Source organism: Leopardus geoffroyi, chromosome B3 (genome assembly GCF_018350155.1).
Source record: "Leopardus geoffroyi isolate Oge1 chromosome B3, O.geoffroyi_Oge1_pat1.0, whole genome shotgun sequence".
NCBI lineage: Eukaryota > Metazoa > Chordata > Mammalia > Carnivora > Felidae > Leopardus > Leopardus geoffroyi.
In genome coordinates, this window is record NC_059337.1 from 61,300,104 (window position 1) to 61,313,913 (window position 13,810).

General features: G+C 50.8%; 1 protein-coding gene and 1 long non-coding RNA gene across 5 annotated transcripts in view; one reads left to right on the forward strand and one right to left on the reverse strand.

Moving 5' to 3' along the window:
• Positions 1-12,650, reverse strand: part of LOC123581933 — a 29,715-nt gene extending 17,065 nt beyond the window's left edge. The window contains exons 1-2 of the long non-coding RNA XR_006704092.1: positions 11,803-12,650; positions 11,201-11,437 (exon numbers count right to left, since the gene is read on the reverse strand). This is a non-coding gene — a long non-coding RNA (uncharacterized LOC123581933). The remainder of the gene's footprint in view (positions 1-11,200; positions 11,438-11,802) is intronic.
• The window catches only part of PLA2G4E (phospholipase A2 group IVE), a 60,677-nt gene that overhangs the window by 45,877 nt on the left and 990 nt on the right, over positions 1-13,810 (forward strand). For 3 of the 4 annotated variants that reach the window (XM_045448076.1, XM_045448077.1, XM_045448079.1), the window contains 8 exons: positions 1,431-1,653; positions 4,299-4,413; positions 4,933-5,070; positions 5,470-5,577; positions 6,119-6,322; positions 7,196-7,362; positions 8,497-8,680; positions 9,127-11,186. In XM_045448076.1, the coding sequence (XP_045304032.1) occupies positions 1,431-1,653; positions 4,299-4,413; positions 4,933-5,070; positions 5,470-5,577; positions 6,119-6,322; positions 7,196-7,362; positions 8,497-8,680; positions 9,127-9,347 (1,360 nt within the window). In that variant the 3' untranslated portion in view covers positions 9,348-11,186. Of the gene's footprint in view, positions 1-1,430; positions 1,654-4,298; positions 4,414-4,932; positions 5,071-5,469; positions 5,578-6,118; positions 6,323-7,195; positions 7,363-8,496; positions 8,681-9,126; positions 11,187-13,810 lie in introns of those variants that run through there. The other variant, XM_045448078.1, reaches the window with a different exon arrangement.

Below are 13,810 nucleotides of genomic sequence, written 5' to 3' on the forward strand. Positions count from 1 at the left end.
GGGGGGCAGGGGGGAAGGTCTCCTGGCCTGGGGAAGCACTGGAAAGTATTCTTTAAAATCAATCAAATAAATTTTTTTAAAAAACAATTAGGGGCACCTGGGTGGCTCAGTCGGTTAAGGGTCCGACTTCAACTCAGGTCATGACCTCGCAGTTCATGAGTTCAAACCCTGCGTCGGGCTCTGTGCTGACAGCTCAGAATCTGGAGCCTGCTAAGGATTCTATGTGTGTGTGTCTCTCTTTCTGCCCCTCTCTCGCTCATGCTCTGTCTCTCAAAAAATTTAAAATTTTTTTTAAATTTTTAAATCAATCATTTATAATGGTTTTGAAAGCTTTTTAAACATGTAAAAGTAAGAATGAATCTTATGGAGAGCAGGGTTCTTTTTGTTGATGAAATCCCTTGACTAACCCCCACCTTCCCAGACCAGAAACAAGCCCTGTGAAGGAAGAGGCCACTGCTCAGACAACAGTGAAGCCACAGACAAGGTCCCCCGTAGGATATGGGGTTCCTGGGTGCTGTCCTAACATAGACAGAAAGGTTGGGTCCAGGCCATGAAAAGGCAAAAACCCAGGGCTGGGGGGATCCCTGTGTTTGTTTCACTCTTTTACCACTGCCCACATATAAGTTAAGAAGAAGGGGAAATAAATCTTTAGCCGGCATCATAATTATGGGAATTAATGTGGCAGAGTGGAAAGAGTCCAGGGTTTGGAATCAGCCACGCCTGGGTTCAAATGTTGGCCTCACCGCTCCGCGACCCAGCCCTTACTTTGTGCCAGCTACTGTTCTAACCACTTTAAATTGCATGAACTTGTATAATCTTCACATTAACTCTGTGAGGTTAGGTACAATTATCATAATTCTCTCCATTCCACAGATGGGGAAACTAATGTGAGGTGCAGTTAGATAACTTGCCCAAGATGACACAGCTAGTGAGTGACAGAGTCTGGGTTTGAACCAGGAAGACCTGGTTCCAGAGTCCTCGCTTTTTTTTTTAATGTTTATTTTCTTTATTTTGAGAGAGGGAGAAAGAGAAAAAAGAGAATGCATGGGGGAGAGGCAGAGGGAGAGGGAGAGAGAGAGTCCCGAGCAGGCTCCATGCTGTCAGTGCAGAGCCCAATGCAGGGCTTGATCCCATGGACCATGAGATCATTATCTGAGCTGAAATTAAGAATCAGATACTTAGCCAAGTGAGCCACTCAAGTGCCCCCAGAGTCTTCTTTCTTAAGCAACATGCTCTACCTGGCATGTGGTAGGCAGTCAGGAAAGGGTGGCCATTGTGACTATGAATAATAATGTTCACCCCTTTCCTCCAGGCTTCTGACCTGGTTGGTCAGGGTCTCCCGTGACCTGTCCACCTTCTCTCTGGCCAGGGTCTGGTGTTGACTGGTCCAGGGCTGGCTCAGTTCTCTCCCCATGCCTATCTGTCTCCAGGACCATGGCTACCTTGTACCGTGATCCTGACTGGTCCTCCAAAAACCTGGAGCCGGCCATATTTGAGGCACGGAGGCATGTGGTCAAGGACAAGATGCCTGCCCTATTCCCAGACCAGCTCTGCAAATTCCAGGAGGAGCTTCGCCAGCGCAGTCAGGAAGGCTACAAGGTCACCTTTACAGATTTCTGGGGCCTTCTGATTGAGGCCTGTCTGGGGGATGAGGTAGGTACTCAGCTTCTTCTGGGGTCCGACCTGCCCTGGCTGATGTCCAGTTCTCTTTCTTCATGAGGGGGAGTCTGGACTTCCATTTCAGCGGAAGGAAGTTAGGTTAGACCTGCAGATTCATCTTTGGACCGTAGGAAGCATGAGGTGCCCAAGTGCACAATGGAAGAAGACGGTGGGATTGTTTACACATACCCTGTGAGAGTATGACTGAGACCCTCATGGTGGGGATGGTGTAGGTACAGTCCTGCAGAGAACAGCGTGTCTTCTGAGAGCCACGCGAAAAACACCAGGAGAGAAAATGGGGAGGGACCTGGAGGAGGCTGGCGAGTCATCAGACTGTGATACAAGTCTGACCCCAAGTGGAGGAAAGAGGGAAGAAGAGGTGGGTGGAAGCATCTTAGACTGCTGGTCCAGAAGGTTCAGCAAGGCTCTTGGAGAGTCTTCTGGACAAGTCATCTGTCAGAGGAGTTTCATGCCCTCCATGGGTGTGCATGGGCCTGCCTCACTATCCCTGATGTCGGTCAGGGGCTGGGAGCAGCCCAGTGGGAAGTGTGACCCCAGCAGAAACTCAGTCATGGATTTCAGAGCATAGCAGCTGAGGTCCTTAGTTGAAGATCTGCAATGCTCCTTCTCATGGCTACCACACGGAAGATGGGCCCAAGGAGGTTCCTTCTACCCTGAGATCTAACAATCAGAGCACTACATGCCCAAGAAGGGAAGCAGTCTGTGCTGGGGCTCTCAGATGCTGTGAGAGCCATGTGGGTGGTGGTAGAGCAGTGGCATCCCCTGGGGTGCTGTGTTCCTGGACATCAGGGTGAGCTCACAGCCGGACCCTTCCAGCTGCACAGGCCCCAGGGAGGAGCCAACTTTGGCTGCTGCTTGGCCCTAAAGCAGAACTTTCCACCCAATTTCTATCCAGACCCGTGGTTCTCTGCCCTGCTCCCAAAGGTATCTGAGGAGTTCTGAATTCAAAATAGAACTTGCCAGGAGACAGAAGGATGGAAAATTATTTTCTAGGAGGCTCCCTCTTCCAGAAAACCCAAACTATTTGAGAAACCAAGGATTACCTGAATCCCATCTTCAGAATGCATTCATTCCTTCGTGTTTTTCTGTCAACAAAATTAAGTGCCTCCTGCATGTCAGGGGGTTCAGAGTTGAGGCACTCAATAGCTTTTTTTAAAAATGTTTATTTATTTTGAGAGAGAGAGAGAGCACAGGTGCCAGTTGGAGAGGGGCAGAGGGAGGAGAGAGAATCTCAAGCAGGCTCCACACTCAGCTCAGAGCCCAACACGGGTTGGGATCCATCAGCCTAGGATCCATGAGCCTAGGATCATGACCTGAGCTGAAATGGAGAGTTGGATGCTTAACCAACTGAGCCACCCAGGTGCCCAGCGCTCAAAGCTTTTGATGGATCCCACCCACCGTCCCCCTCTTGATTACCCACCATCTAATCTGTCCTTATGATGCAGGCAGAAGCTGAGGGTACTGGCTTTCGGATTCAGGCAGGATGGGGTTTAAATTCTGGTCCTGCTCTGTGCTGTTCCTTAAATGGGAATTATCTCAACAAGTGGTAGTTAATAATTCTAACTCTACTTAATGCCCCATGTGCTGAGGAGGAAAAGCACCAAGGCTTTTGACAACAGAAGTATGAGTGTTGCCTGGCGTTTGGTGTGGGAGGAGCCCAGTTTCCCCGGAAAGCAAGTCTAGGGTTGATGTTGGGAGATCTGTGCTCCTCCACTCTGGCCAAGGCAGGAGGCTCTTTCCCTTGGGACTGGCTTCTTCTCTGAGGCTATAGTTTTCTGTACTTCCAGGACAGTCAGCTCTGCCGTGCCCAGATCTCTGGGCCACTATGACAGGCACCCTGCTTGCCTTTCAAGGGAGGCCCAAGTGTTATTTGTCCCACACATATGTTTACCACCTCACGCAGGTTCAATGGCCTTCACACACTTGAGTAACCGTGGATGGCCACCTAGCAGGCAGCTGCTTAGGGTCTAGGGTCAGAGCCTGGGCCTGTAAGACCTCAACTGGCCTTGTCTATACTGGCTGGTTCATTCGGGAAGTGGCCTGTGGCCCTGGCTGATCTGCAGGTTCCCACTCTGATTTTGCAACACAGATCTCTGGGGACTAAGTGGGACTGTGGCCCATCTAGTGCACAGTTTTCCAAGCCTTTCATTTAATTTTTTTTAAAGCAGCTCTTTTTCCCCTCCCAAACAAATTTTATGAGAGGCATGCCAAGTAGATAAGAAAAATGGACTTGCTCGAGTTAAAGTGGGGTGGAAATTATGGGAATGAAGAGGGACAATGGTGGCCTTTTCCATCCCTACCTTTTTATTCTCTGGTCCTTGAGACACAAGGAGAACCCTGGGACTCCCAGGAACAGCCCTAAACGGCAGATTCAGTCCCACTCCTGTCCATATGTCTGGGATGGTGAATAGCCCAAGCGTGGGTGAACATTCTACGGGTGCATTTTAAGAGCAGCTTTGTCCGGTGTCAGCTGGGACCTGGACAGAGGTCTGGTGGGCTCAGGAGCCAGGAAATGGTCTGCTGGAGGTCCAAACTGTCCCCTTAATTCTGCACTGCCTCCAGGCGGCTTTGCTTCTTCTCCTTAACCATTTCATCCCCTTCCCCCCCACCCCCCACAGAGAAATGAATGCAAACTGTCAGATCAGCGTGCTGCTTTATCCCAGGGCCAGAACCCCCTGCCCATCTACCTCACCATCAATGTCAAGGATGATGTAAGCAACCAGGATTTCAGAGGTAACACTGGTGGCTAGAAATTTATAAGGGGGTCCCTTCTCAGCAAGCAAAGGTACCCAGCACACATACCCCGCCGCCATAGTTTTGCCAACCTCTACATCAAAAGACTGCACTGACAACTGAAGAAATTGACTTTACTACCCCTTCTGTGTAGATGGATCAGTCTGGTGGGGTCTTGTGGCTTTTCTAGGAGCAGAGGTTTAATGGATAGGGAAGAGGTTCTACATATTTCTTAAGCTGCCCAGAAGGAGGGACTCTAGAGACCTGCCCTGTTTCGAGGTCAGTTGTGGTCTCCTTTTATCCAATTTGGTGGAGCAAATGAGCCATTGCAGGCTACAAAGTAGAGTCGTGCCCTGCCGGCAGAGGCTGGTCGCGGGCGCCCCCATGTGCCCTGCGAGGGAACTGCAGCCTCCCTGCCCCAGGCCCCACGAGGTCCAGAACCCCGTAGAAGCGGTGAGGAGGCGGGGCGGGGTTGTCCAAGCCTGAGACTGACACCCTGCCCTGTGGCTTCGTGTGCAGAGTGGTGCGAGTTCTCCCCCTACGAAGTGGGCCTGCAGAAGTACGGCGCCTTCATCCCCACTGAGCTCTTCGGATCCGAGTTCTTCATGGGGAGGCTGATGAAAAGGATCCCAGAGTCAAGGATGTGCTACATGCTAGGTGACTCCTGGCATCCAAGGTCCAGGGGCAGGCCCTCCCCCACCGCCCTCCCCATGCTGGGCAACCCCCACCCCCCCCCCTCCCCGCCGGCCCCATGCTGGGCAGGCCCAGCCTTTGAATTAGAGGAGTGACAGGGAAGCCTGCTCTGTTCCCCCAGGATCTCGTCCTGGGTGCTGCTGCCGATTTGGGTTATCCTTGAGCATGTGACCCTCCTGCATTTGCCAGCAAGCCCTCATCAGTCCCGTGTGTCCAGCTGCACTGTGGGGAGAGGGAAATCAAAGTCTATCCCACCTCCTGAGCAGCCTGACTGAAAGGGAACATCAAGGCCAAGGTGGAAGCAGTCAGTGTCTGGGTGGGGGCTCTGGGATAGAACTGCTCACGGCTGGCCTTGGTCCCTAGGTTTGTGGAGCAGCATCTTCTCCCTGAACTTGCTCGATGCCTGGAATCTGTCCCATACCTCAGAGGAGTTTTTCCACAGGTGGACGAGGGATAAAGTGCACGACATCGGTGGGTGACCCACTGGCTTCCCCTGTTGCTTGGGCGATGGGGTGAGGGAAGGATCACAAACTGAGGACCAGTCCACCTGCCATGTGTTTTAGCATCACCTCTGGTTCGCAGAGATGAGAAGGCAGCTAGGGTTAGGTCTTCCCTGCCCAGAGGGGAGAGCCATCGAGGCCTATTCACAAGCTTCAGGGGCCAGCTGTGGCCTGATGGGGGGTGGGGGAAGGGCTGGCAGAGTGGCACGGTGCCCAGGAGAACTAATGGGTTAGGGATCTATGAGCAAAGTTAAAGGTGGCTCTTCCAGATTCCCTATCCTCTCTGGGACCCCGCCCCCCTTGCCTGTCATCACCCCTCATCTCCATTACGCTTCCCCTGTTCTCTCGCCTGGGTCCTCCTGGCCAAGGCCTTAAAACTTAGGCAAGGAAGGTATGAGCTGCACTTACAGTGGCTGCCCTCTGGGTGCCAGGTAACAATGCATGGCTTCACCTGGGCCATCTGGGGACCCCAGGTCTTGTGACCTGCCTTCTCTCCTCCCTCTCCCCTGCAGAAGATGAGCCGCTCCTGCCTGAAATCCCCAAATGTGATGCCAACATCTTGGACACCGCGGTGGTGATCCCAGGGTCCTGGTTGTCCAATACTTTCCGCAGCATCCTCACCCATAGGTCCTTCGTGTCTGAGTTCCACAACTTCCTGTTGGGGCTGCAGCTGCACACCGACTACCTCCAGAACAGCCAGTTCTCCATGTGGAGAGGTAACCCGTCCTGGCTGCTTGCCTGCCTCTGCTTGGATAAAGGGGAAGTGCATGTTGAGGCTGCCCTGGAGAAAGGATGACAAAATCCCCCTGACCACGTTCATCAGGTTGGGTGGCAGTCTATCCCCATGGTGTATTCCGTGTTTGGTGAGGCTGTGAACGGTAGGTGGAGCGGTGCTCCTATTTAATTAGTTGACTCTGTACAACAATTTCAGCACGTAGAAGCTGGGACCCTGGTGGGGAAATGTGGGCCCTGAGTTTCTTCAGTTGTGCTCTGGGGGTACCTTTTAGTGTGAATGGCGCCTTAGAGGTGGGCAAGGATGGCCCAGCTCAAGAATCCCCCACATGGCGAGTTGGCAGAGCCAGGTCTTAAACTGTGGTCGTGCAATTTCAACTCAGTGCATCTCCCAGCGCCTCTGAGGCTCAAAGATTGACTTGCCACCATCATTTGTATTTTACTTGCCCGCAGCCTGCAAATGGCTGCTTTGGCCTGGCCTGATGATCCTCATTCTCACTGTCCGGGGCAGAAAGGACAGCTCTGAGCCCAGGGTCTGTACTGATTTATAGGGTGTAAACCCTGTAAACCCTATAAACCCCTGCAACCCCACAAGCAACGTGGCTGAGTCAGAGTAGGTTTTCTATGTGTATCCCATAAAAGATTTGCAACAGCCCCAAGATAATGCCGTTCTTCATCAGTCCACCCCAACAGGGCACTGTGACTCACCAGGCATCCTGGCTGCAAGTGGGAGGGTGGGAGGGCCAGTCCCAGGTGAAGGAGCTCCAGGCAGGGTATTAGGTCCCTACCAGGTGACTGTGACCATCCTGAGATCATGGTGCCAGTGCATGATGGTAACTGGATATCTTGGCTTTCAGACACGGTGCTAGATACTTTCCCGAACCAGCTGACGGGGTCCGTGAACCATTTGTGCCTGTTGGACACTGCATTCTTTGTCAATTCCAGCTACCCGCCCCTCCTTAGGCCCGAGAGAAAAGTCGACCTCATCATCCACCTCAATTACTGTGCTGGGTCCCAGACAAAGGCAAGTGTAACAGAGAAAGTCTGCATGAGCAGAGCGCTGTGCCCCTTCTGAGACAGGCCACTGAACGAGCCCCATGAAGCTGGGAAATGGGAGAACACGCATTCCCCACAGGCCCAAAGACTTAGCATCGGAGAAACTCAAGCTTCTGTGCCTGATATGAGGTTGGCTGTCCAAACCTCAGGGGAGGGCAGCCAGCTGACCTCCACATGCAGTGTGAGGTTTAAGTAGATTCGTGGAGCGAGTTCTAATTTTATTTCTGAGCAATTTTATTATCTGAGCATTTGCTGTATTTGGCAATTCTTAAGCTGCAAAAAAAAAAAAAAAATTTTTTTTAAATAACCTTAATAGAGTCCAGTCAATTCTAAAGTTTTGTACCATTTTGAGAGCTTATGATGTCCTATTTTCAAAATAATCACATTGCCCCTTTCCCTAGAAAATATGACCCTCCATGTAATTATATTAAGAACAGGGGATTCCAGGGGCGCCTGGGTGGTGCAGTCGGTTAAGCGTCCGACTTCAGCCAGGTCACGATCTCGCGGTCCTTGAGTTCGAGCCCCGCGTCAGGCTCTGGGCTGATGGCTCAGAGCCTGGAGCCTGTTTCCGATTCTGTGTCTCCCTCTCTCTCTGCCCCTCCCCCGTTCATGCTCTGTCTCTCTCTGTCCCAAAAATAAATAAACGTTGAAAAAAAAAATTTAAAAAAAAAAAAGAACAGGGGATTCTGATACTCTCAGCCCACTTGCTCTTTCTGTGACATCATTTTTATAAAGATGCTTTTTCAGAGTCGGCCCTTTGCCAGTTCCCAGGGCCATGCACATCGCACAGGAGCCTGACCAGACATGGCTATGCCTGGTGTGGCTCCAGTCACCCTCAGGCTGCCACCCCCATCTACCCAGGTTGTGTTTGGGTGAAGCATCATTGAAAGGGCTCCATCCACCTTCAGAAGGAGCTTTCACTTGGACACAGACCAACCTACTGCCTTAGGCTCTTTGTTCTAAAAATAGCACAAACAGGCAGAGTAGTTGGAGACCTGAGTAGTTAGCAGGGGAAATCAGGAAGCTGGATCTAAGAAGTTCATGTTTCTTACCCACCCCCACCATTCCTAATACTCAAACATGTCCTCTTGTGATATTCCAGCCCATGAAACAAACCTGTGAGTACTGCTCTGTGCAGAATATCCCCTTCCCCAAATACGAAGTGCAAGAGGGGGACGAAAATCTCAAGGAGTGCTACCTGATGGAGAACTCCCAAGAACCTGATGCTCCCGTCGTGATTTTCTTCCCACTCATCAATGACACCTTCCAGAAGTACAAGGCCCCAGGTAAGCCACCTCTGAAATTGGCTCCCACCACCTGCTAGCCTTGGGCCAGGAGCTCCTATCTTTAGACTTGTGCAGTCTTTTGACTTTACTAACAGGAAAGCCTGGCTTAGCTCTAATCTGAGTCAACTGTGGCTTTAGGAAGAAAGAAAGGCCCCCCACCCCTCCATGAGCCAGCAATGCCATCTTCTACTCTTTCAGTCATTCAGCATTTATTGACATCCAACTGTGTGCCTGGCACTGTGTCATGCCTGGGCGGCCTTAAGATGTGCAAGTCACATCTCTGCCCCTGAGGAGCTTGGAGGTGTGCGTGTGCGTGTGTGTGCATGTGTGTGCACGTTTTCATGCAGGTGTGTGCGCCCGTGTGGGCTGAGACAGGCCATAGGGAGAGATGCAGAAACAAGTCATTACAACCTTCCATGTATAGCAAGTGCTTCTGCCACCTCCAGGTGTGGAGAGGAGCCCCGAGGAGCTGGAGCAGGGCCACGTTGACATTTATGGCCCCAAAACTCCGTATGCTACCAAGGAGCTGACATACACAGAGGCTGCCTTTGACAAGCTGGTGAAGCTCTCTGAGTACAACATCCTGAATAACAAAGACAAGCTCTTTCAGGCCTTGAGACTGGCGGTGGAGAAGAAGAAACGCCTGAAGAGCCAGTGTCCCTCCTAAGTCCTAGGGAGCCTCACCGATCCTGTGTCTGCTCCCATGGTCAGAGGCACGGAGCCCATCAGGGCTGACTGGCCCACACACCAGCTCTGCTCTCTGGTGAGGGGTGCAGGCAGGCTGGCCCTGGCTTTCTATCAAAGAAATAAACATTTTTAAAAGTTGAGAGAGAGAGAGAGAAGGAGACAAAGGAAGATAACACAGACATGTGTTGGGATTTTATACCCAAGGCATTTTTTTAAACCTTTCCCTGCAGGGAAAAGGGCCCAATAGCCACAGGCTCCCACACATGTCCAAAGTGGCCTGAAGAAGAGGCTAGTTCCTAAGAAACTCGGCCTGCACAGTGGAGCTCAAAGCCCTCTCGACTCTACTGCTCTCTGCCTCCTGGCACGGAGGGCCTCCAGGAGTGCACAAGAGGACCTGAGGAACACTCTGTGTTCTCTGGAAAAACAACTTTTTAAATTTAAGGCAATTATGTTCTTGTGATTTTTATAGGCTATGATATTTTGTGGTTTTCATTTTTATGAATCAGGGTATTAATAGATGCCGTGATGCTAGAAGATCTAGACAGAGTGCTAGATATCCTGGTCTCTTCAACAACAAAGCCAAACAGGTGACTGATGGGTTTCAGCAGCCCCCCTGCAGCCAATCAGAGCCCCAGGACTGGTGATTCCTGAGATCCCAACCACGCAGCCCCATCTGGGCCCCCAGCTCCAATGAAATGCCAGGCAAAGCCCCAGTCTACAGCTCAGGTTCACGGAACAAGGATCTGGGATGCAGCTGAGGGACGTTTGAGTAGGTAAATGGATTCAGGCATCAGGCTGGCACTCGCTGACCAACCTGCTCCAGGAGCACTGCTGAATTCTCTTATCACCTTCCTCTCTGGTTTCCAGATGGGATTATTTATTTCTAAATGGGATTCCTCTTATTTATCATGTAAACACAATGGCCAGCACGTCCTACCTCTTGGAGAGTCACCCCCAAAAGAATGAAACTAGGAAGGATCAACCTTTAAAGGACTAGGTTATCCCTGAGGAAGAAGCCCGTCCTTGTAGATGGTTTGCAGATAAATCACTGGGGAAAGGCCCAGGACACAGAAGCCCAGTCAAAGTATCCAGGTCTCCCATCAGGCTGGGAACTTGACTAAAGAACTGTATAACCTGAGCCATTGAGATGTCCAGGCCGATGGAAGGTGTGCCCAGAAAGGCACGTGGTCCCAGCAAACATGGAACATAGGGCCCTCTTTCTTGGCCTCTATGCTCCCATAGGCAGTCCTCTGGTTGTTAGGAGATGGGTGACGATAAGTAATGAAAGTTTAGAAAAAGCAACTTCCAAAATACATCCTTGGTGGGCCACTGGTTAGAAATGCAGAACCTCAGGCCCCACCCCAGCTCTGCTGAATCAGAGTCTGCATTTTAAGGAGATTCTCACCTCCTCTTTGCTGTCCTTCCCCCAGACCCTCATCCCCATAATGGCTACACATATTAAATTTGAGCGGCGTGGACTCGCGCCATACTCTCCTATAAGCTGGGAAAGCAGGAATTAATCAGCTCACCTGAACCACTGGTAAACAAGGCTTCCAGACCTGCAAAACCGGTCCCCACCCAGATAATGCCGACCCGGACGCCACCTGTCTCCTCCACCAGAACAGCCAACAGCCTCCACTTTGACATCTTTTCTTAACATCTGCAGCAAACGGGCTCTCCTTAAATTAGCAGAGTAGGTCAGGCCACAAGACCTGTGTGTTATAAGATGAAGGCAGCCCTGCCTTAGATTCATCAAAGTGTGAGGCTTATAAAACCATTGTATTATTTGAGCACAGAATAAAATGGCCATGTGAGTAAACGCCGTTGACTCACCTTCATTCATTATCTGGTGCTGCAAAACATGCCTAACTCCTGCCCTTGTCCCCGCCTGGGCTTCTCACACACCAAGGCCAGCCTGCCGTGAGAAGGCCACCGTTTCTTCTGTTTTTAGAAGCCATGTCGGCAACCAATGGGACACCGGCTCTCGCTGCCTGGTGCCCTTTGAGGTTCAGATGGTTTCAGGAAGCACTGAGTGAGCAGAAGGACAGGCAGCCGGCCCCAGCTGAGCACCTACGGAGCACAGCGGTCACTAAACAGCCTCTGCTTTCCAGGAACTTAGATTTGAATTGGGGCAGGGCAGGATGGGGTGGGGGGGGGGGGGACGTGACAAGATTTTTATATGAATTTGAGAAATTAAATAGTGACTTCACTTCTGAAACAATGCCGGCAACGTCACAGAGCAGGAGAGGAGCCAGGACCACACAAGGGATAAGGACAAAGTGTTATAGACCCTGACAGAGGCAAGGGTACAGTGGTGGGGAGGCCAGGGAGGCTCCCTCCTCAGACCCCCTGCTCTCTGTCCGTCATACACTTAAATAGAAAAAAATTAAAGTCCTCTCTCCCCCAGTGTCCGTCCCTGCTTGTCTCCCCTTTACCTTCCCAGGAGACCGGCCAGGATGCCATACTGCCATGCAGCTCAACCTGTCCCACGGCGGATGTTTTCTGTCCCTATTTCCCCACAAAAACACTTCTCCCCAAGGTCGCCAATGCCCTAATTACCAGATACACTGAGCCAAATGGCACTGGCCCTTTACAGGCCTTATCTTACTTGATTGTTCTCAATATTTGCCACCGCAGACCACTCCTCCTTCCTGAAACCCTCCCTTCCCACGGCTTCCTTGCCAACAACCGTTCCATTCAGACCTGCCTGCAAATATTTATCACCCTCTCGCTACATGCCCGGTCACTGTTGTAGGCCCTGGGACAATGAAAACGATTAACAATTGACCCCACACCTCAAGGAGCTTCCTTCTGGTCCCACGTAGGAGGGCTTCATAAAAACAGCACCTTGCAAAACAGAGGGAAAGTTCCATATTAGCTGCGTACACACGGGGCACGCATTAAGGGTTGCCAGCCAGGCTCCCCCTAGAGGGAAGGGGCCAGATTTGCTGGACACCCATCCATCTTGGATTTCTTCCCACGTTTCAGCCCTTCCTCTGGTCTCACCTCCCCTGCTCTCCATTAACTGCTGGTATCCCCTCGGGTGCTCTCCTCAGCTCTCCTCTCTGTTCGCTCCATACTCTCCTTAGGCAAACGCCTCGACACCCAGGACTTCAATTACCACTTCCATCTTGAAAATTCTCAAACCTTTAGCTCTAGCCAAACCAGTTTCCTAAGTTCTTGATTCATATATTCAAATTCCATACCAGTTAGCATTACTTTTTTTTTAATTATTTATTTATTTTGAGAAAAAGTGTGTGTATGAGCAGGGGAGGGGCAGAGAGAGAGAGAGAGAGAGAGAGAATCCCATGTGGGCTCCACGCTGTCATCACAGAGCCTGACACAGGGCCCCATCTCAGGAACTGTGAGATCGTGACCTGAGCTAAAATCAAGGGTCAGGGGCGCCTGGGTGGCTCAGTCGGTTAAGCGGCCGACTTCGGCTCAGGTCATGATCTCGCGGTCCGTGAGTTCGAGCCCCACGTTGGGCTCTGTGCTGACAGCTCGGAGCCTGGAGCCTGTTTCAGATTCTGTGTCTCCCTCTCTCTGACCCTCCCCTGTTCATGCTCTGTCTCTGTCTCTCCCTGTCTCAAAAATAAATAAAACGTTAAAAAAATTTTTAAAAAATAAAAAATAAAAATAAATAAAATCAAGGGTCAGATGCTTAACCCACTGAACCACCCAGGTGCCCCTACTTTTTATTATATAATCAAAAGATCAAAAGTTAGAGTGACTTAAAGAAGATAGAAGAAATTTATTCCTCTCTTTCTTATTGGAGACCCAGGCTCCTTTCAGCTCGTCTGCCATCCTCAAGCTTGCCTTCCGGTCCAATACGGCTGCTGGAGCTCCAGCCATCCACAATGAACACACCAAACTAGCCCTGGTCTGCCTAGCTCTGAATTTCTTTCCTGTGACAGAAAGTTAAACTTTTATCTTAACAAGATAATGAGAATTACCAGTTGTTCCAATTATCTGTTGCTTAGCAAACAAACAAAAACAAAGCAAACAAAAACCCATAATATCATGGCCTAAAATAACCACCATTTTATGACACCCACAGATACTGTGGGTCAGGAATTCAGAAAGGGCACAGCAAGGACAACGCTTATACATGTGTGGGGCCTCAGCACAAATGACTTGGACTGCCTGGGGAGGACTCAGATGGCTGGAATCTGGAATAGCTAGAGCTGAAGGATCCGCCTCTGAGACAGTACCTTCATTCACAGGTCTGATGCCTGAGGGGGGAGGGCGGAGAGGGATGAAGGACAGCTTCCATTTGATTGACTGTAGTGCACCTTCATGTGACCTCCCTAGTATGGTGGTTTCAAGATAATCAGCCTTCTTAAATGGCAGCTCAGGGCTCCAAGAGTGATGTCACACAGTGGCAGGTGCATGGCATATTGTGACCTGGTGTCAGAAATCCCATACCCTCACTTCCACAGTAAC